The sequence below is a fragment of the Pteropus medius genome, unplaced genomic scaffold (genome assembly GCF_902729225.1).
Source record: "Pteropus medius unplaced genomic scaffold, Ma_sr-lr_union100, whole genome shotgun sequence".
Lineage (NCBI taxonomy): Eukaryota > Metazoa > Chordata > Mammalia > Chiroptera > Pteropodidae > Pteropus > Pteropus medius.
In genome coordinates this window covers 17,689,492-17,710,448 of record NW_024350319.1, presented here as the reverse complement: position 1 = coordinate 17,710,448, position 20,957 = coordinate 17,689,492, and the positions used below count along the sequence as shown (strand labels likewise).

The following is a 20,957-nucleotide window of genomic DNA, read 5'->3' as shown; positions in this document are numbered from 1 at the left end:
GCATCCGAACACTATCCCAACATAGCATACAAAAACTTATTGGTTGTTAGTCTGTCTGGGCCAGCAATTTGCATCTATCAGGTCCATCCTTTATAACAGTACTGTTCTCTCCATTTACTAAAGTCACATTGCCAAATGAGGTCTGTTTGACTCTCAACTCCATGTTCTCTGTTCTGTGTCTGTGTGTACAAGACCAAATTCTGTTTAGAAAATTTATCATTAAACTAGTATTTTATTCAACCCAATATTATATAAAAAAAGAATCAATTACTTGCTCAAACAATGAGCCAGTGGCTGGGAACTGGAAATCTATGTAACTGAGAGTTTCTTCGTTAAGAGTGAAAAAAGATAGTAAGTAGAAATACGTATTCTCAAAGAAGCATTATGGACATGTCTAAACTATGCAATAAATGTTAATCAGATTAACTTTTCCTTTCAAATTTCCTTTTTATTCTAAGTTGTTAGCCCTTATTTCTTTTTTCTTCTAATTAAGTGTATATCTTACGTATACCTTGTAAATTGTAAATTTTCTATCTGAAATTTCAATACCAATGATGAAGTACAAAGCAAAAAGCACAGGCACGTCAGTTTGGATAAAATACTGTCACAAATAAGCCAGAAAATCATTATAGACCAGTGATAATTCATACCTTTCTGGTAGCAATGATATCTAGAGTTAAGCTGATGACACTGAACGCTGAGTCCTCTTGGAAAATGTCCAGCACCGTTAAGGTCACAGAGGAAAATATTAAAACAGGACACCAAAACATTTTTCCCCTTCCCACTGAGTGTTTATTTTATAGCTTTTGCATCAGGTAATCAACTGAAACACTTCCACAACACAAAGCTGGCAGAATGTGAAGGAAAAGGAGTGATTATCTCTCCAACAGATGTGACAAAATGGTTTCAGGTTGGAAACAGTACTGCATAAATGAATCAACTGAATGGAGGAGGGAGGAGAGAAGAGAGAGAAAGCAGAAACAGAGCAAGGAGTGAGCATCTTCCAACATGGACTGTGAGCAGGGAAAAGGCACTGTTTAACTGTCTGTGTATTTATAAAATCGAAATCAAAATATACAATCCATGTTTCTCAAAATTACATTCGACACTGCTTTAGAGATGCTCACACACCTGACTCTCACCAGCAAGCTACGGAAGCTGTCTGAAAGACCAGCTAGACAGCACCAGTGTGTCTGAACCATAGGCTTACCAGTAATGTGTTTTAAGAGATCATCACCATCAGAGTCCTTTTACAAATAGCACTGCAAAGGTCACAAAGCTGCATGAACTTAAGTTATAGGCTAAATCGGACTAACTGATTACCCATTTCAATCTCTAAAACTCTCACTCCAGGAATTCAGAAAGTAAGCTCCACCGCACAGGAGCTGAATTGGCAGTGCATCTGAAACAGGGTCGCCTTTCCCTTCGAAAGGCTGCTTCAACCGCAGTTTAGCTGGCATCAGAAGGCAACTTTGCACAGGGTAAACGGATGCAAAAATTTAACAGCAATCGCCCTGCTTCCTCTCAAAGTAAATATCATTAATTTATAAAGAGGCAAGTTTCAAATCCTAAATAAGAAGCACCTGGGTCTCCTAAAGACCACTTCATAAAAGGTTACAGTACCGGGTGCTTCTCATAATAAAAGATTCTAGGACCGTAGGTGTGCAGATAGATGGTTTACACAGATGTTCTCTATGTAGAATTTGAATATAAATTAAAATACCAGCTATGCATTTGGGAACCAGCCTTTAGTTAAATTCTCTAGTGCTTTTAGAATTTTTATTTCATTTTATTAGAAAAAAGAGAATCATTGTCTACAAACTATTTTCTTTCTAACTATGCAAATACAATGAGCAAATCATCTGTAATATCAAAATACTGTTTGTAAATCACTGATGGCACTAACAGTTTTAGGAATTTTCAATAGCACATATATTAAGAGCATCAGTAGATTTCAAATCGTAGCCATTAAATGAATTTTCAGAATAGAAAATAAAATGTAAAGTTCAAAAGTCAGTAAATTCAAGTTCTCTGATTTTCAATAGTTTAAACCCAATCATCAGGAATTCAGAAGCACCTAATATATTTGAAGTTGCACAAATGTGTATGGATGATAGAAAAGTAATCCCCATGCAATATTTTAAGTGTTGCTATCAGATATACTTAAGTGATACTGTATAGATTAAAGCTGGGTAAAATCAAAATATATCCTTCCCATTACATTTTAAAACAGTCACAATAATTTATCGACAGTTGCCATTTCACAGCAATTAGAAAACAGGAGTTGATACAAGTTGAACAAAAAGGTACTTTTTCCCCTTTTAGGAAATAAACATATAGAGATATATAGAGATATATATACACACACACACACACAACATTATCTTTTAAAATTCGAAGTGGTTAATTTGCTTTTGTATTATAAAAAAAAAAAAAATTCCCTATGATCAAAATGCTGAAAAAAGAAAACTACATTTGCCACTTTAAAAAAATACATTATTGTCTCAGTGGTTCTATATATCTGATTATAAAGTTAGGTATTATAAGGACTCTGCACTCATCAAGACTCTCAGGACATATTGGACCAGAGGGAATTAAATCTAACTCTTTTTCCAGTCTCCAGGAAGGAGTATCCTAACTGACCCTAAAAGATGATAGAACCCCCTTATTCTGAACAGTTATACTGGAAAAGAAAACATGTCCACCTGGAAACAATCTAAGTCATAAAACTTTATGCCTGAATCAAAAAGCTATTCTTTGGATATAAGTTAGGAGCTTTTGTTAAGTATATAAACTCTCTTAGGTCACTAGAGTACATATTCAACAATGATTTCTCCATAAATAATGATCTCTCTATTACAGAAGCCAGTAAACTACAACCCCTTGGTCCATATCTGGCATGCCACCTGTTTTTGTAATAAAGTTACACTGGAACATAGCCATGCTAATTCATTTTTGTATTGTCTATGGGTGCTTTTGTGCTAAATGGTAGAGTCGAGCAATTGTGACAAGAGACCGTATGATCCGCAAAGCCTAAAACATTCTCTGGATTTTTACAGAAAAAGTTTACTGACCTCCCGATCTCGTGCACTATGTGCTACTCTAGTTACGTAGAAGAGTTAATGGACCTCAAGAAGATTTCAGCATGTTCTCCAAGAATAACCTGCATACTGGGGTTCCTTAGCAGATAGATGTCAAACACCCCACCTTGAAACAGTGCTTTACTTTTGTGCAGGAAAATAAGTTGTACATATTTTCAACCAATATCTCTAAAAGTTAGTAAATATACAAAAAAGAAAGCCAAATAAAAAAAGTATGCTGTTGATATTCTCTTAATATTCTATTAAGAGGAAAGGGTGCTAAAATGATTCCTCTCAACTTCCTTTAGCTTTCCTTTAAATTTGTTAATAAACGTTTTCTGATAAGTAGTGCTCCTTCCTTGCCTCCTATACAATTAATGACCTTTATAGCAACCTGCCTAAAATGCTTACAGTTTGGTGAGGCTTTGTTTGGGAATATTTATTTCAACTATATATATTAAAGATTATTCTTTTAGAAAATGTTTCTAAAATCTTTTTTACTCCAAGAAGGAGAAGGTAAAGAATGCACAGGGTGATTAAATTCTGCAAAATATACCTTAAAAACCAGAAGTATAAAATAGCTACCATTTCTGACTGGTAATGTGAAATAAAAACAGAAAAATTTTCCAAATTTGAAGAGCAAATTTACCCCAGCCCTGAGTCAGCTAATGAAGTCTTTTTCAAACAGGGAACCTCCTGAAATCAAGCAGCTGCTCATGAATCGTTAAGAATTCACAGGTGTTTCATATCTCAATAGTTGAAACAGGGAAGATAAAACAGAGATCTTTATCAAACACAAATTTATATCAAGATTAACTTTTTTCCAACCAGCTTATAAGTGGACTTTCCCTTTTTTTTTTTTTTTTTTGGTTAAAAAATGAATGGTACAAAACTATATGTTAAAGATGTTTCCATAATACCTTACATTTATATAGCGCTTTACAGTTTTCAAAGTGCTTTCACATGCCATCTCATTTAATCCTCACAATATCCCTGTGAGGTAGGTACAGCAGGTATTATTACCCTCATTTCAAGATGAGGAAATTGAGGCAGAGAGGTTAAGTGACTTGCCCAAGGTCACACAGCTGATAAGTGGCAGAGCCAGTACCAGAAATCAAGTTTTCTGACTCCTTGTCCAGTACTCTTTCCACTATAACTACTGCCCCCAATTATGAATAATGTACTGTGTATCAAAATTGAAAGGTCATTAAAGTTCATTACAGTGATAAAGTTAAATGAGAAATACAAGAACAGTAGGTCTGATGGTTTTACTTGACATAATAAAATTGGTGCAAAACCACTTTTGTCTAATTACTTATAACCTTTTGGTCCAAATACATAAAATATGCAATATTTACAGCATTTTCCTTTTTTTTTGTAAATGCAATGCTTTAAAACACATTATAAAGCACCTTAGTAAAAATAGTCTACAAGTAAAAGTACAGAAGAAGTAGGAAAATCCTACCCATACCACAGCTCACTAATGGAGTTATAATATGGAGTCACTGATATCTCAGTTTACAGCTTTACAAATAACCCATGGAGAAACAATACTAAATTTATCTTTTTTGATATTAATGTGTGGAAGCCTTAACTAAAACTTCAGGCAATGTCAACATTCTTTGAAGTATCTCCCCAATCTGGGGTGACAGGAATGAGAAATACTGCTTTGACTCTTTTTACAGTATTAGTAATAGTTTAAATTGGTTTTTAACACTAACGATAATTATTTTTAAAGAAAATTAACATGACCTACATATATATGGGAATTCCAACTATAGCAGAGACATTTCCTAGCAAACGTGATCAAACATTCCAACAAATTTCATGAGACGTGATTCACAAAAACAAAGCACATACGGCCAAACAGTTAATAACACTATTCAGTAGAGGTGTTCCATCCAAACCTCCAGGTAAAGGTGGAAGTAGCAAATGGATTCATCTTCATTCACGGTTAGTTGAAAAAATGCTCTGTCAAAAACACAGTAGCTGAACTTTTTCTAAAATTGTAATTAGCCTTTTGATTAGAACTGCTATGTGTTTATTTTAGGTGCTGTGTAGGTTTTTTCCAGGCAGGAGGTTATAATCCCCACCAAAATTTAACCAGGAAAAAAAAAAAGGCTGAAACGAAAACTTCTTAGCTCACTGATATACCAGTCAGTATCTACTTGATGTTATTGTCTGTTTCCTAACTCGGCTCAGTACGAATTGTCTTATACACCTATCAGCAATCCAAGTTGTGGAGTCGAGAACTAAGGTGAAGACAGGGTAGAAGTTTTAGTTCAAAAATCTAATAGTCACAACACCTTGTACTCAGTTTGATTTAGGGTAAATCTTCTCATAAAAAAAGTTTTGTGCGAGGATGTAGAGGTCTCCATCTTTTTCCCGTACAGCGTGCGCTCTGATGAACTGGAACTGCTCTAGTGCAAATTCATAGAACTCATTCTCCATTTTCCAAATGTCAGACTGCTGTAATTTTGCAATGGTTTGCTTAGTGGGGAGTTTCTTCTCTGTGGTTTTCCTAAGATGAGATTTCTTTCCTACTTACAAAGGGGGGGAAAAAAAAGGTAAATAATTCTGAGAACAGACACAAGATCAATGCTTCTTTATTTAAAGAGATGGTTTAACTTAATATGGCATGTTGAACAACAGGTAACACAATTGTTTTGTATTACTATCACTTAGGAAAAAACAGTGCCCTAATCATACTGAAACTGTGATTTACTTCTTTATAATGTGAATCCTTAATCTGTTAAAGACTTAACGAGATGTCCAACAGTAAAAGTAAGGATTGCCACTCAGTAAAATGTAGGCTATCACAATACATATTGTATTCTCGAATGGTTGGTGCTGTGACTAGTTCATTTTTAAAAATATGATAAAATATCTATTTTCAAACTTAAATACTAATTTCTCATTACCTATACTTTATATAATTATGTGTTAGCAGTTATGTAGGGCATATGCATAACCTAGAAAAAGAGTTCCTGTGACTGTATCTTATCAAAGAATGGCAAAAACAAAACAAAAACCCTAAAAAACCCCAAATTATATTGACCAGCACAGTCACTTTCACAGACATAGCACATGATCATTACAAACGGGGCTGAGTCCTACCGCCACCTCTACAGGTCCAAGGCCAGAAATCATGGGTCATAATGTTTGGTATCTGGGATTATTAAATATTACACATTTCTAAGACTGGTTCTGTAGTTTGTATCTTTCTACTATTCCTACAACGCCTTCTAATTATCACCTAATGCATGTTTATTCATTCGAAAAATATTTAATGAACACCATCTGTGTGCCAGGAATTGTTCTGTATTGAAAATGGTAGGGAAAAACAAACAACATATCTGCCTCTCTGGAGTTATTTCTTGCACTTTACTCAAGAAACTACAAATCACACAAGTTGCAGTCAAACAAAGAAAGTTAAGGACAGTTTGAAAAAGAAACCCATCATTTATATACCTGTACGGTAGAGTTCTGTAGCACCCCTGAAGAACCGGGGCAAAGCTGCCTCCAATAACATGATAAAATCTTCAAGCTCTTCAGTAACTCCCACCAGGAAGTATTCATTAATTAGATTATACTTGGCTTGATCCATAGCCCACCTGCTTCCCACATTCCTAAAACCAAGAAAAGGAGTTAAGAACCTGGTTGTACAATCTGTTAAATATTTTTGATGGCTTTGCAACTGTATATTATAGAGAAGATAGATAAACACATGTCCAACCCAAAGACTTAGTTCCCTTTTGCTAATGTCCTTTGGAGGCACACCTGTTTTTCATTTCCTTTGCCTCCATCCCCAGTTTCTGCGCAACTAAGCAGTGCTAATTCAGACTTTACAGGTGATGCTTAATATTAACAAAGTTTAGTTTGAGGGCAGTTAATAAGTGTGTATAGATAACATATGTTCCTCTTATCTGATTTAGTATGAGTGCATTTAATTTTTTTAACTACTTTAAACTAAACTTTATTCAATTTAAGAGCTCTCTGAAAAGGTCTAAGCAATTTGTGTTTAGTGCTTATCTCAATTTGTGAGCTTAGGTTTTTCTGTCATTTCTGAGGAACAGAAGTCAGATAAGAAATGGCTCTGCCAGGAATCTTTTATTTTTTACATTGTTAGCTAATGGTTGTTAATAGAGATTTGTAAATAAACTAGCCTTTTCAGGTCTTTTTAGCACTGGCATTCTCTAATCTTAATTCTAGCTCTGCCTTTAAGCAGTATGATATTGAGCTGGTGACTACCTTTTTTAGATTTCTCAGCCATTAAAAAGCTGTGGTGAGGGATGTGGGAGAGTAAATTAGTTTATTTCTAAGATCCCTCCCAGGTCTATGAATCTATGAAACATATTTAAGAAGTTCAATTGCCCAATAGAGCAATATTCTTTATTGTTCTAAGAGGGGAGTTAGAAAACTTTTTCTACAAAGGGCAAGAGAGTAAATATCTTAGGTTTTGCAGGCCACGTGGTCTTGGTCACAATTACTCGACTCTGCTCTTGAAGCATGAAAACAGCCACAGACAATAAGGAAACAAATAGATGTGGCTGGGTTCCAATAAAACTTTATTTATAAAAACAGGTGACGGTGACGGGCCAAATTTGGTCCCCAAGTTATAATTTGCCAATCCCTAATTCTAAAGAAATAATTGAAAATTGAGAAGACATTCTTCCTATGCTACTATTATGCTTTGATGTAATCTATTGAGTAGGACCTTAAAGTTCACAGTAATCAAATATATCTCAAAAAAATGAAGAACAAAAGGCGTTCCCTGCATTTGTCATGGCTTTAAGACAACTAACTTTCAATTCATTGATGTCTTTTTCTACTTTTCCTATTAAAATTATAACAAATGAACACATACCATTATTTTAACAACTAAAAACTCAGCGCATTCTGAGAAAATAAACTCTTTATTAAAGATAAAATATCTTTGTTTTCTACCTCATGTTTCTTAGCAGACTAAACCTCAACCATAACCTTGGCTTCTCTCAAAGTTAAAATCAGTTTAAAAGTAAAACCAGATGAATACATTAGCCATTTGCCTTTTCTTGATCTAACATGAATGGCTAAAACAGTAACTTTAGGAGAAAATGAGGTTTATGAAATGATTCCTGACTTCTAATTAAGAGCTCTGCTAGAATACAGCAAAACGTGTATTAAAAACAAACCAAAATTAAAAAACTAGTATCTGAGAAAACACTGCAAGGATATTACATATGAAGAATCTTTTTCATGCACATAAAGGTAACCACAAAACTAGGTATTACTTAATTACGTGTTATTTTTAATCTGGTCTTTCACTAATGTCTTTATACCTAACTCCTGACTAACACTTTCACATTTGTGAAATATACATTATAGAGATAATGAAAAAGATTATCAATTCAAGCTAATTTTATCTTCCTACCTACCAGCATTCGGAGCTGTGGCCACAGAAGAATGGGATTTGAAGCCAGAGCTTCTCTGGAGCACAGTCTGAGCCGCCTTCAGCTACACATTCATCAAAGGTCTGGAACAAAGACAAAGCAGCATATGTCAACCATAAACCCAAGTTTCACTTATCAAATATCTTAATGTGGTAAGTTATTAAGTGGGCAGCAGTGGGTGGGACGAGACATTGAATTAAAGGGATAGAAAGGTTATGAACACATATCTGAGATACTGAGGAGAGTGAAACATGTTTTTTTTCCCCACATCTTTGCTTTTATGCCAATGTTCATATGAGTTCTTTCGCTATGTAAATAGAATTCCCAAGCCCACGTGCCAGATAAAAATCTGTCCTTGAAAATAAATATTGGTTTATGTTGAATTTGTGTATTTATGTGAATTTGTATATCCCTTACCAAAGGAATATTAAATAAAAACAAGGCTAAAGATACTTTGTGAAATAATCCTTTGAAAAAACTATGAAGTAGGACTACACTTACGTCTTTTCTCCTTTTCTCATTAAGTCAAACAAAAAAATCACTGTACAAAGCAGAAATGACTTGCATGTCCTCCTCTCCAAATACATCTGACCGAATTAATTAAAAAGGAAAGAGACTCACAGGCTACGGATCTAAAATTAATCAACTTCACTTTCTTGAGTACTTATTGTCTGTCACAGGCATTTTAAGGGTAGGCATTATCTATCTAAAATGATATAATATTGGGATATTACACACTTAGGAGCTTTGGTTGTTTGAGTGAGACATCTACAAATACCACCTGATATTTCTGAGAAGAGGAAGTATGAAAAAGTACGAAGAGCACTCATCTTGAGTCAAGGCTCCAGAATTTTTAGATCCAAGTTTTTTTGTTTTAGAAGCTTAGCATCTACTCTGATTCACCTACCGAATATTTTATTAGACAATATAATAACAGAAAAATAGTTTGGATTTTCCCTTCTTTATGGTCCTTCTTATCATCTGGGAGAGGTGTTTCACTCCTAGCAAATAAAAGAAACAACCCAAAGGTGGCCAGAAGCAAGAAAGATGTGGAGAAAAAAGAAACAACTATGATAATCAAAAATTGGTGAACATACGTGAGTGTGACAGATCTTAGACTATAACAGAAATTCTCCCATTTTCATATAGATATCTGACGAATAAAGTAAACCAAGTATTTCCTAATGAGAGAAACCAAATTAAGACAACTCAATACTATCTTTACTACACACAACTCGATGGATCAGTCCATTGAGATCTTAAGATCAACTGCTGCCCTGACTCCCAAAGTGACATCGGAACTTGGGCTTCTCTACACCTATCACAGAAGTCTGTGACTCAAATGCTTGGTCACTAAAATTTTCCTGCTTATTTTCTAACTTCTATTAGCCTTCTCCTAAACATTTTGGTCACATTTCAGAAATAATATTGTGTATAAATAAATACTTTTTATAAAACTTCAAGTCCTTAAAATAAAAATAAAAAACAAACGAATGAAATAAAAACACTCCCGACTTCCTCTCCTACAAAATCCAGTTCAGTACACCAGAGAAATAGAAAGTTATGATAAGCTTTTTCACTTAAAAATCACTTACGGTTTTTAGAAAGAGCAATTCTTTGTGAACTACTAGACACAAATGTTTTCGAAAGTGTGAAATATCAAAATGTTCTTGAGAACATTTAGATTATTAGTTCAAATATTTAACTCCTAATTGAAGGGTAAAAAAACTTAAAATTTGATGCTTGAGAGTGATATCAATTATATTTAATTCAAACCCTTTTCTGCAAATGATCTCGCTTTATAGTTTATATAGAAAACTGAAGCTAAGTATGAGCTCTCTTGATTTCCTGCTTAGATAAAAGTTTATTTGCATCTATAGCCTCCTACTGCCCTCATCTTTAAAGAAGTATTTCCTTTTCCGATCTTTGAACACCATTCTCACCCCCTTCTGAGACCCTGCTTCATCAATTTTTCTCTAGTTCCCTGTATCAGCACCCCTTGCTGTCTTCAGATATATTAATATGCCCAAGTGTCTGTCATCTTAAAGAAACTTTTCCTGTTATTTTTCTCTTTCTTTCAAAGCCAAACTTCCATCCTAAGAGTAGTCTTTCCTTTCAGTCTTAACTTCATCTCTCAGTTTACTCCTCAACTCTTTGGATTCCACTTGAACTCCTTTCTCTGACATCCCTAATGAACTTCCTGTTGACAAATCGAAGGAACAGATTTCAATCTTCACTTCACTAACTTCTTTGCAATGGAAATTATTGTCCTATCCATTTCAAGATCTTGCCAGGTTTGTCTTCTGCTTCTCTGACATCAGTCTCTTAGCATGCTGCTCTTTCTCTGTTTATTCCTTAAATGCTGGCGTTCCCCAAAGCTATATATTTTTACCCCATCTTTTTCTTCTTCCTTTTTCATTTGGTTCTCTTTTCATAATCTATATGTCTTCCAAGTGAAATTTCATTCAATCCCTTGTTTCATCTCCTATCTAATGTTGATGACTCCCTAATCTATGATTTAGTTCGGACCTATTTTTTAAGGTACAAGTACAATTTATAGTGGAGACTTCCATCTACTTATACATGACGTAAAATAATGTCCAATTTGAACTCTTCATCTCTTTCTTCAGCTCCATTACAACTGACACTTCCTTTTGTTTTCTCTCTTCTAGTGAAAGGAAACACCTATAGCCCAATAAGAAATCTGTGAATACAGGTTAAGGCAGACAATGGGTTGCACACATTTTTACTAAGATAGAAAAAACTGGTCTATGATGAAAAGTTATTAAACCTTTAAATAGATTTATATTGCTTTCCTGTGATTTTTTTTATATATATAAAATACTTTCTAAGTAAACAATGATAAGTTCTTAAATTCCTTTGTGAGATAAAATAGTAAAATTCATGTTTCATAAGCAAACCCCGGTCAGGGGATTGTGAACCGCTAAGGACGACAGAGGCCACATTTCATAAGTCAGTGGTTGGATCCGGCAGCATGAAGTGTGGATTTTTCTGACCTTATTTACTCTCCGTTACAAATAAATACATATTTTAAATTCATTATAATTCCTATTGCCGTCGCCACCGTAAGCTTGACGGTTTCCCAAAATTTAAAAGACTTTTCTGATGAGATCAGTAGTGATATTAATGAATGTGAATTTTTGATATTGTATAATAAAATGTTAACATTTGGAAGGTCCATATAACTCAGTGAACTAATATGATCCAAATGACGAATGCATGATGCTAAAAAATAGTTAAAAGTCCATTTAAAGTACAAAATATATCAATGGATGTTAATGTAGCAGAGCATAAAGAGTTCATTGCTATGGTTTCAGATACTACGCTTCAATAACTTTAAAAAACTACTACTTGTCAAGTTTTAGTGTAGTATTAAATAAGAATATCCATGACTTTCTGAATAGGATATTAATATCCTCCCTTTTCCAAGAGCTTATCTGTGTAAAGCGGGAATTTCTTTTTACGCTTCAACCAAAAGAATGTATTAAGCAGACTGATTCCCCAACAGATGTGAGAATCCAGTTCTCTATATCAACCCAGATATTTTTTAAATTTGAAAAATGTACACAATGATATATATATATATGCTTTACTGCTAAATTGTACACCTGAAACTTAGTGGATTTCATTAACCAATGTCACTATAATAGATAGATAGATAGATAGATAGATAGATAAATTTGAAAAATGTAAAATTCCACTTTTTAAACTTTTTTGAAAATGGTTATTTGTATAAAATATTTGCTACCATACAATGAGTTTCCTATTGTTATCTTTAAATTAATATTTTTAAAATTTCTAATTTATTGGTAAATATCAATAGCTATAACCTACATACACAACAGCTCTTTGGTGGTCTTCAATAATTTTTAAGAGTAAAAGGAGTTCTAAGACTAAAGAGTTTAAGAACCACTGATTTATCTATATAGTTCTTCAATGCTGACCTTTAGATTATTTAATATTTTCCAGGTACTGGGCAGAGATTAAAATAAATAGAATTCTAGTTATAAAATATGAAAAACAGAGTATTTGAAATCTCCTCAATGAAACACAATGAAATTGTGTTCTTTATAAGATCAACTAAAAGCTATCATAGGTGTACATGCCTGAAATGTATCTGAAATTACTGTTTGACGGTATAACTAGAAAGCAGTTCAGTACTGTAGTTTTAAAACATAATAGTTGCCATGAGTGCTGGACTATATATTTTTCATGGAAATGAATCCATTGCAAGGTATTTCCTTCATCATCACAGCCACCTTTTAATCCCCATTATCTGCCATTTTCAAAATGTTAACCCTGCCATTTTAAAAACTGTTATATGCCATGCAGTCTTACCAACTTTATAGATATGAGTTTATTAATGCCAGTTAAATATATTAAGGAGTTATCTGCAATAAAGCAACATCATTTAACTCGGTGGGTCCCAGGGTGTTACCAATATTGGTGTCATGAGAAATAAGCCAAATTTTTAATAAAACATTTGTAGATGGCCCTGTCTTTGTGAGAATTAAGGTAATGCAATAGTATTTTGCTGATGTCACCAATATTACATCTACATAAATATGTGTCTTCATATATATTTTATAATGACATTAAAAAAAAAACAACAGAAAACAAACAAAAAAAACAACAAAGCCTTGTCATTATCAGGGTGAAGAATGGTTAAATCTCCAGACTTAAAAAGATATATCTACCTAAAACTTTCAAATATGAATGGGAAATGATGTTAAAATATCTGCATGAGTACTGAATATGCAACTTTGGAATATTTCTCACATAAAAATGTTGAGTAGCTGTTGCATCGCCTTCCTGATTTTTAAAGGGCATAGAGGGGTTAAGACTTTGAGTTCTGGAATTATAGTACTTGGGTTTAAATTCCAGCTTTACCATTTACTGGTAGTATAACACTGGGCAAGGTACTTAACCTTTCTGCGCTTCAGTTTCCTTCTTGTTAAATGGAGATAATAACAGCGACTATCTTATAGAATTGTTGTACAGGCTGCCTGAAAAAATATACACATAAATAACTTAAAACAGTGCTTGATACACAAAATATACTCAATAAATATGAGCTACAATTGTTATGTTATTATTAAGTACTCTTATTTAGTTCTTCAAACCACAAAACCATGGTATCCAGGGCTGACAATGACAAATGGTGGATGTAGGAATCTATGTGACTGAAAAATATTTTTCTTACCAACATTAATATTCCTTTGGTCAAGAAGGGAGATGGATATTAATATTTATAGAATAAGAGCTCATGTAAATGTTAGGGCTAAAAAAAGTAGTAAGCATTGAAATGAAGTAGAAATAACTATCAATACATTCTATGAGGTCACAAAAGAGTTATATTATTAGATTTTATAAAATTTTGCAGAATCTCTTTAATAACATAAGTAGACATATTTTAGGAGATTAAATAATGCTAAGAGGTCATTGGACAGCTGTGTTTGGATTAGTATCTTCTGCCTAAAGCTTTGAGACTAAAAGAAACAGCAATTTCTAAAAAAAAAAAAGTTAAATAAAACAAAAAAATGTCTCCTCATGTGACAAAGAGGGCACATCTAACTTAGAAAATATAAATTAATTGTTGGATGTTAGTTGTTATAGTATGTCAAGTATCTAGCATCACTACTATGCAACACTTCAGGATTAAAATGTGCAAAATTTACTCATTTGACAATTTGTTAAATGCATACAGATAAAACAGCCACTGTGCTAAATACTGGGGAAACAAAGATGAATGAAATACAACCACTTCAGGAACTTCAAAACTTTTTGAGGAGATATGTATGTAAACAAATAATTCAAATACCACGCACACACACAAAAATGCTTAAAAAAGAGAAATTTGAATTGTGTGCTCTGAGAACTTGAAAGGGACAGGACTAATTGCCTGGGGGATAGAAAAGACTTTATGAAAAAGATAACAGTTGAGCTGGACTTTAAAAGTGAACAGTTTTCCAGAGTGAAGGAGAGACATTTTAAATATTGGGAACAACATGTGTGCAATAAGTATGAAGCAAAAATAAATCTGGAGGATGGTACCTTTTCACATGGCTAAAGCAGTAGATGCCTGAGAGAAAAATGTCAGATTGTGTCTCCTATGCCTTGGGCAATCCTGTGGGCAATGAGGTCCCAGGAAATGTGTTCCACCAGAAAAGTTGACAAACCAGTTTGATGTTTTAGAAAAACAACTCTTGTTCTACTCTGGAGGATGCACATATATATATAACACAACCCAAATCTGAACCTGCTAAGTAAGGAGTTGGTTGAGCTACTATTCTTTTCTTGCAAAAAAAAAAAAAAAAAAGGCTGCTTTTGCAAAATAATGTCCCTAAACTGATGATCACAAATCATTATAAATTGCATCATCGAGACTAAGAGAACCAAAGTGCACACATAAATACATCATATTAATGAACAATTATAACGATGTCATAGAAAATTCTTAATAGGACAAATAATAAAACAAATATTCAGCCCTGGAACAGAAGTAAAATATTTTTTTAAATGACAAAAAATTATGTATACTCTAAAATAGCAACTATAAAGTAGTTTTACTTTTGTTACTTTGGGGCTCTTTTCAAAACTTCCATAATAAGCAAGCAGTACATTTATAATCAAATAAATTTTAAAATGATACTGTTCATTGCATTTCATAAACAATTATCTTTACGCAAATCTTAAAACTAAAACATTACCTTTTTGTCTCCTTGTTTTCGTCTTCTTAACCCTGGTCTATAATCATCTCCAAATCTCAGAAAATAATAGTAAGAAACTAGCCTTTCAATAGGATCCCTTATGACATTAATGTAAATTGGCTTCTTCTTCACACCAAATCTGAAATAGAATGAAATTTAAAAGGTGAAATAGACATTTTCATTCTATTTAGGGGTGTCCGTAAAATACGATTTCAGTTATTGATTCTATATGAAAACAAGAATATGAACTAATTTAAATAAAATAGAATATCTGGAGATTAGGAAATATTTTATGATTATTTCGGTTACGATAAAGTAAACAAGAAATAAGAATTTTAAAATTAGAGCTGAAAATAAAACAGAAAAGAAAAAACTGAATAAAAAATAATTTAAAATTTTGCTGGCAAGAATTACATAAAATATTGTAATTTTGTACCACAATGATTTCTCATTTTTGTCCTACTAAACTAGACAAATATTATTAACGGATATAGTGTAAGTCCACACAAGTGTGACCAGTTGAGTCTGCCTTCTACTATTGGTGATTTTAAAGACAAGAGAGAAGTGAAAGATACTAAATTTTCAGCATTATTTCCTGAAGGAATGATAAAGAGTTGAAGGAATATAAGGCTTTGACTTTAGCAACTCTTGCAGACCTTAGAATTGTCCAGCTGGCTCCCTATTTTAATATCTTCACCTGTCCCAGTCTTGAAACCTTAGTGTTACCTTGACTCTTCCTTTATTCTTCATTCAGTTCAGCTCCCAAGTCCTTTTGATTTTTCACTTGTAGGCTTTCTCACAGATATGACCTATCTTCATCATTCCCTTTCTCTTCATCATTGCCTTCTTCCCAGGTCTCCTGCTTAGCCTAGTGAAATAGCCTAGTTGATTCTCTTTCTTATATGCTGTCTCTCTCCCTTTCAATCTACTTTCCATACCAATTCTCAACTGATATTCCTAAAGAACTATTTGTTAGATAACTCTTCTTAGAAACATGAAATAACTCTACTGTTTACGTTGACATCAAACCCCATCTCCTTTGTCCTGGTTGCTAATATCTCTTTGCCTTATGTCTTAGGTACCACCTTATTAATCTAATTTTATTTTCAACTCTCCTCAAATAAGAGACCATTAGTCTGTTATAGACAGGCCTGCCTAGTCTACCCCCACACACATATATCATATTTATTTCTATTTCTTCATACATTCTTTTGCTCATTTTGTCTTCCTTAATAAGAATGCAACCCTCATTTAAATTTTTTCCTTTCTATTATATTAATTCACTCAAGAAATACTTTTCCATGTACCCAATATATATGCCAGACATTATTTTAATACTAGAGATACAGCAGGAAAAAAGAAAAAAAAAATTCATTGCCCTCATAGAGCTAACATTCAGATGGCATGTAATGGCTGTGTGTAGAGCCAGATGGGTGATAGAGTAATCAGGGGGATCATTTCATAAATTATAAATTATACGAATGTCTAACCAATGTACTGTATACTTGAAACTAATAATAAAATAAAATAAAAAGCTAAAAAAGTACTAAGGAGAAATACAATGCACTGAAAGGAAATAGGGAGTTCCAGGAGAAGTGAGGAGAGTACAATCCAAAACAAGGTTTTTCAGAAAGGTGTCACTGGTGGTATGTGAAGAGAAGGGAGCCATGTAGATATCTGGGGGAAAGTGTTCCAAGAAGATAAGCCTTTCAAGTATGAAGGCCTTGGCTGCAGCAGAATCAGAAAGGGGATATTAACAGAGAGATGGGATTGGGGTGGAGGAAGTGTATATCATGTGGGTCTTGTAGGCCATTATAAGAATCAGGAGGGAGGCCTGACTGAGTCAGCAGAGAAGGGTCATAATATGGGATCTAATGAACAGCAAGGTGACTACAGTTAACAATACTGAGTAGTGTACTTGAAAGTTGCTATGAGAGTCAATTTTAAATGTTCTCACCATAATAACAACAAAATGGTAACCATGTGAGGTGAAAGATGTGTTAACTACCCTTATTGCGGTAAACATTTTACCATATATACATGCACCAAATCATCCTGTTGTACACCTTAAACTTACACAATGTTATATGTCAATTATATCTCAATAAAGCTGGAAAAAAATAAAGGCCATTGGCTGCTGCTTTGAAAGAAACTGTAGAGGGGCAGGCAATAGGAAATCTTGTAAAGTCCATGATACCTTCCTGATGACTCCAGCATACAGTGCTATCTGCTTTCATTTGACACCTGTACCCAGGAGGTACTGATATCAGGCAATTTCGCTCTTAGCAGGTACTTAGTAGTATTTCTCTTGTAAACCTTTGTCTCCAACAGCATTATAAGCCACTTGAGGTAGGCACAGTACTTTACTCTTCTTTTATATATTTCACAGGGCCTAGTATACATACATACTTGCCTACTGATTAGTACTACTTTGAAACATTAAAAAATATTAGCAATCTCTCTGAAAATGGAAATCACAATGAGAAAGGATAGAATTAAGCCTAAGTTGGATGACTCTGAGTAAGAAACAGTGGAAATTGCTTATTCTTTTAACCACTCTTGATATGCTCACTCATCTGCCCATAGAAACCCTCAATTTAGCTAACAGCTTATAACAAACTTCCCTTCTTACTAAAATCTTTTTGCAAAGGCACTAAAAAGCATTTAGCTAAACTAACCAATTTCACGTTTTCTCCTTATTTCTGCCTACACACAGTGCCTTACACACAGTAGGCATTTTATAATTGTTTTATACTAAATTCTTAAGCAAATGAGTAGTAAAAAGGGACTATAGAAGAGAAAAAGCAAGGTGCCCAGGTAACTTGTTTTTTTTTTCCAACAAATTATTAAAAATTAACTGAACAAGAAGTTCCTAACTTACAAATAGGTTAAATTCTATAAGAACTACTTTCTGTGTAAAAGGGGATCAGCTCTATTGAATTCTAGTCCTTTTCTCACCATTAAATAACTCTAAGTCTCTAAATTCTTTGTACATATAGAAATATTGGAAACTATAGAGAATCCTTTTGCAAAACATTATTATAATATTATAGTTGTAAGTTGGTTGATTAGAACTTGGGATGCATTTTTTTCATTGAAAAATTCATAAACCTACATGGCCAAAAATGCAGTAAAACTTTTTTCACAATTTTTTTAAAAGAGAAAATAGTATGGTTGCACGTATTCAGCATTGTCACATTGCATCTCAGAGTAGAAGTTCCATGAAGTTAGTGACTATTTTCCTCCTGTTCAGGGCTTTATCACTAGTGTTCAGCATGGTGCTGGACACATAAAGTGTCCAATATTAGTAGTATTAAGTTGAACAGACTTGCGAATTAGCCACTGACAAAGCCTTTCTGTGGGAGAGTGCACTCAGTATTTAGAAGAGGGCATCAGGAATACATAGTTGCTACCTTAACTGAGAGAGTTTGAGATTCTTAGCATAGGAATCTACAAGAAAGGGAAAGTACTGGACGATGGTGCAATGACTCCATTCTTAAGACTGTGGGATTCCCTGGGAACCCCCTATATCTTCTCCATTATTAGCTACTGACCCACCCTGAGCCATTCGCTTGGAAATTACTTCCTCCCAGAAGAACATCTCCCACCAAGCTTCCTCTTTTCCCCTTTCCCCTAGTTCTTGACATATGGAACAGATGGCAGTTCTTACCAAGTAGCAGTGAAAAGGGGATATGGCACTTTAAGAGACTCTTTGTGCTGTCCAGGAAATGACTTTCTGGGGTATGGCTTTGGGTGACATTGATAGGTATGATTTTAATGAGATAATTTGTGTGAATTCATTCTGAAAATGGATAAAAACTATTATTTGTAAGTTAGGATATGGTCACATAGACATGGAGGCAAGGGATTAAAACAGAAAATAGGCATGATAAAAATAGTATCTGGCCATTCAGCTCAGCTGGTTAGAAAACAAGCATCCTTTTAGGTTTGTAGGTTTAATTCTTTTGCCAACCAGGTAGTTTTGCACAGGGGGAAAAATATATTCTATGGTCACAGACTCCACCTTTAACCCTGGCCAGTCATCTAAGCTGCTACAGGAGGGCTCAGGTAGAAGAGTAGAAAACGCATCTTCACTCCAGGAAAATAAACTATTATTAGCTTGTTAGACCATGATCTTCCTGGAAAGAGAAGAGCATATTTGGTAGGAATCTGTGGTATTATATAGGATCAAAAGGGGAAAAGTATAACTTGAGCAGCAGGTTGGTAAAAAGACATTTTAGGAACCTTATTCTTACCATGTCAGCATATGTGGTATGATAAAACGATGAATACAAACTAGGCTCATTTCTTTACAGCAACACTATATAGCTTGGATAGATGAATGAACATCAAAAATGGTTAAAAGACCAAGTACATACTCAGAACATTTGAAGGGAACCTTGTCAACTGGCTAGACAAAGCCTAAATGGAAAATGATGAAGCTAAAAGCTGAACAGCCTTTGGGAAGCATTATGCTTTAAGGTGTCTCTTTGTACAAGATTTAACATCTCTAGTTAAACAGCAGTCTCACTGGGGACATTGACATACATATTTATTCTGGACTCTCTTAGCCCTAAAATGTTCATAGAAACTTTCAAATCCTTCTAGTGGCAAGTTCCCATTGTCTTGTTTCAAAAATAGTGAAAGACCTGTTTGTCCCACTGATGATAATCTTGTGATTTCTGAAGTAATTATCTCTTTAAAAGGGCATTCATCTACTATACATCTACTAGAATGGCCCAAATAGGAAGGAAGGAAAGGAAAAGGAAAAGGAAAAGGAAAAGAAAGAAAAAAAGGTAGGTCTAACAATACCATATGCTGGCAAGGATGCACAGCAACTGGAACTTTCATATACTGTTAGTGACACTGCAAAATAATACAGCCATTTGGGAAAACAGTTTGGCAGCATCTTACAGAGCTACCACACAGTTCAGCAATCCCACTTCTAGGTTTTACTCACAAGAAATGAGGACATGTATTTCCACACAAAACCTGCACGCAAATGATTTGGCAGCTTTACTAATAATCACCAAAAACTGGAAACAACCCAAGTATCCAGAAACAGTTGAATGGGCAGAAATTGTGGTGTATAGGTACAATGGAATACTACCCAAAAATGAACTAGCTACTGATACACATATATAATCGGATAAATGTCAAAAGCATTAGGCTAAGTAAAGAAGTCTGACTCCAAAGACCTGGCGAGTGATTAGACAGATGTGGAGAAGAAAAGAGCTGTCCAAGACAAAAGTTTCTTGCTTGGATTTCTTGATAAATAAAAATAGGTTAACTTCCCAAAAAGGAATAATGGAGGCAAAGACAGATTCTTGAGCAATGCCTCATTAAGAGTTGGGAGTAAGAAGGACCAGCAGAAATTCAGACAGGGAAAAGATGAAAACACTAGTAAGACAACATGATAACTAAAAGAAGACAGTTTTAAAAGAACTAACACTACTCTGTGTGAGACACTGAACTAAGTACTTCACATACATTATCGTATTTAATCCTCACAACCACCCACGAAGTAGTTATTTTAATTATCCTCATTTTACAAATGTGGAAACCGAAGATCTGAGGTAATGTGGCTGAGACTGCAGAGCTGGTAAGGAGTTGTGGAGATTTAACTGCAGATCTGTCTGACTTCAGAGACTGCTCCTAACAGCCTATATGATCAGTGCTGCAAAAAAGGGCTGGAAGTACAAGGTCAAAAAAGG

The 20,957-nt window shown here is 34.1% G+C and overlaps 1 protein-coding gene across 4 annotated transcripts in view; it reads right to left on the bottom strand.

Annotated features, from left to right (window-relative positions):
* Nucleotides 1-769: 769 nt before the first annotated feature.
* The window catches only part of HS2ST1 (heparan sulfate 2-O-sulfotransferase 1), a 164,283-nt gene continuing 144,095 nt past the window's right edge, over nucleotides 770-20,957 (bottom strand). Inside the window, exons 4-7 of one of the 4 annotated variants that reach the window (XM_039838743.1) lie at nucleotides 15,244-15,382; nucleotides 8,498-8,595; nucleotides 6,552-6,709; nucleotides 770-5,623 (exon numbers count right to left, since the gene is read on the bottom strand). In XM_039838743.1, the coding sequence (XP_039694677.1) occupies nucleotides 5,394-5,623; nucleotides 6,552-6,709; nucleotides 8,498-8,595; nucleotides 15,244-15,382 (625 nt within the window). In that variant the 3' untranslated portion in view covers nucleotides 770-5,393. Of the gene's footprint in view, nucleotides 5,624-6,551; nucleotides 6,710-8,493; nucleotides 8,596-15,243; nucleotides 15,383-20,957 lie in introns of those variants that run through there. The other 3 variants (XM_039838744.1, XM_039838745.1, XM_039838746.1) reach the window with 3 other exon arrangements.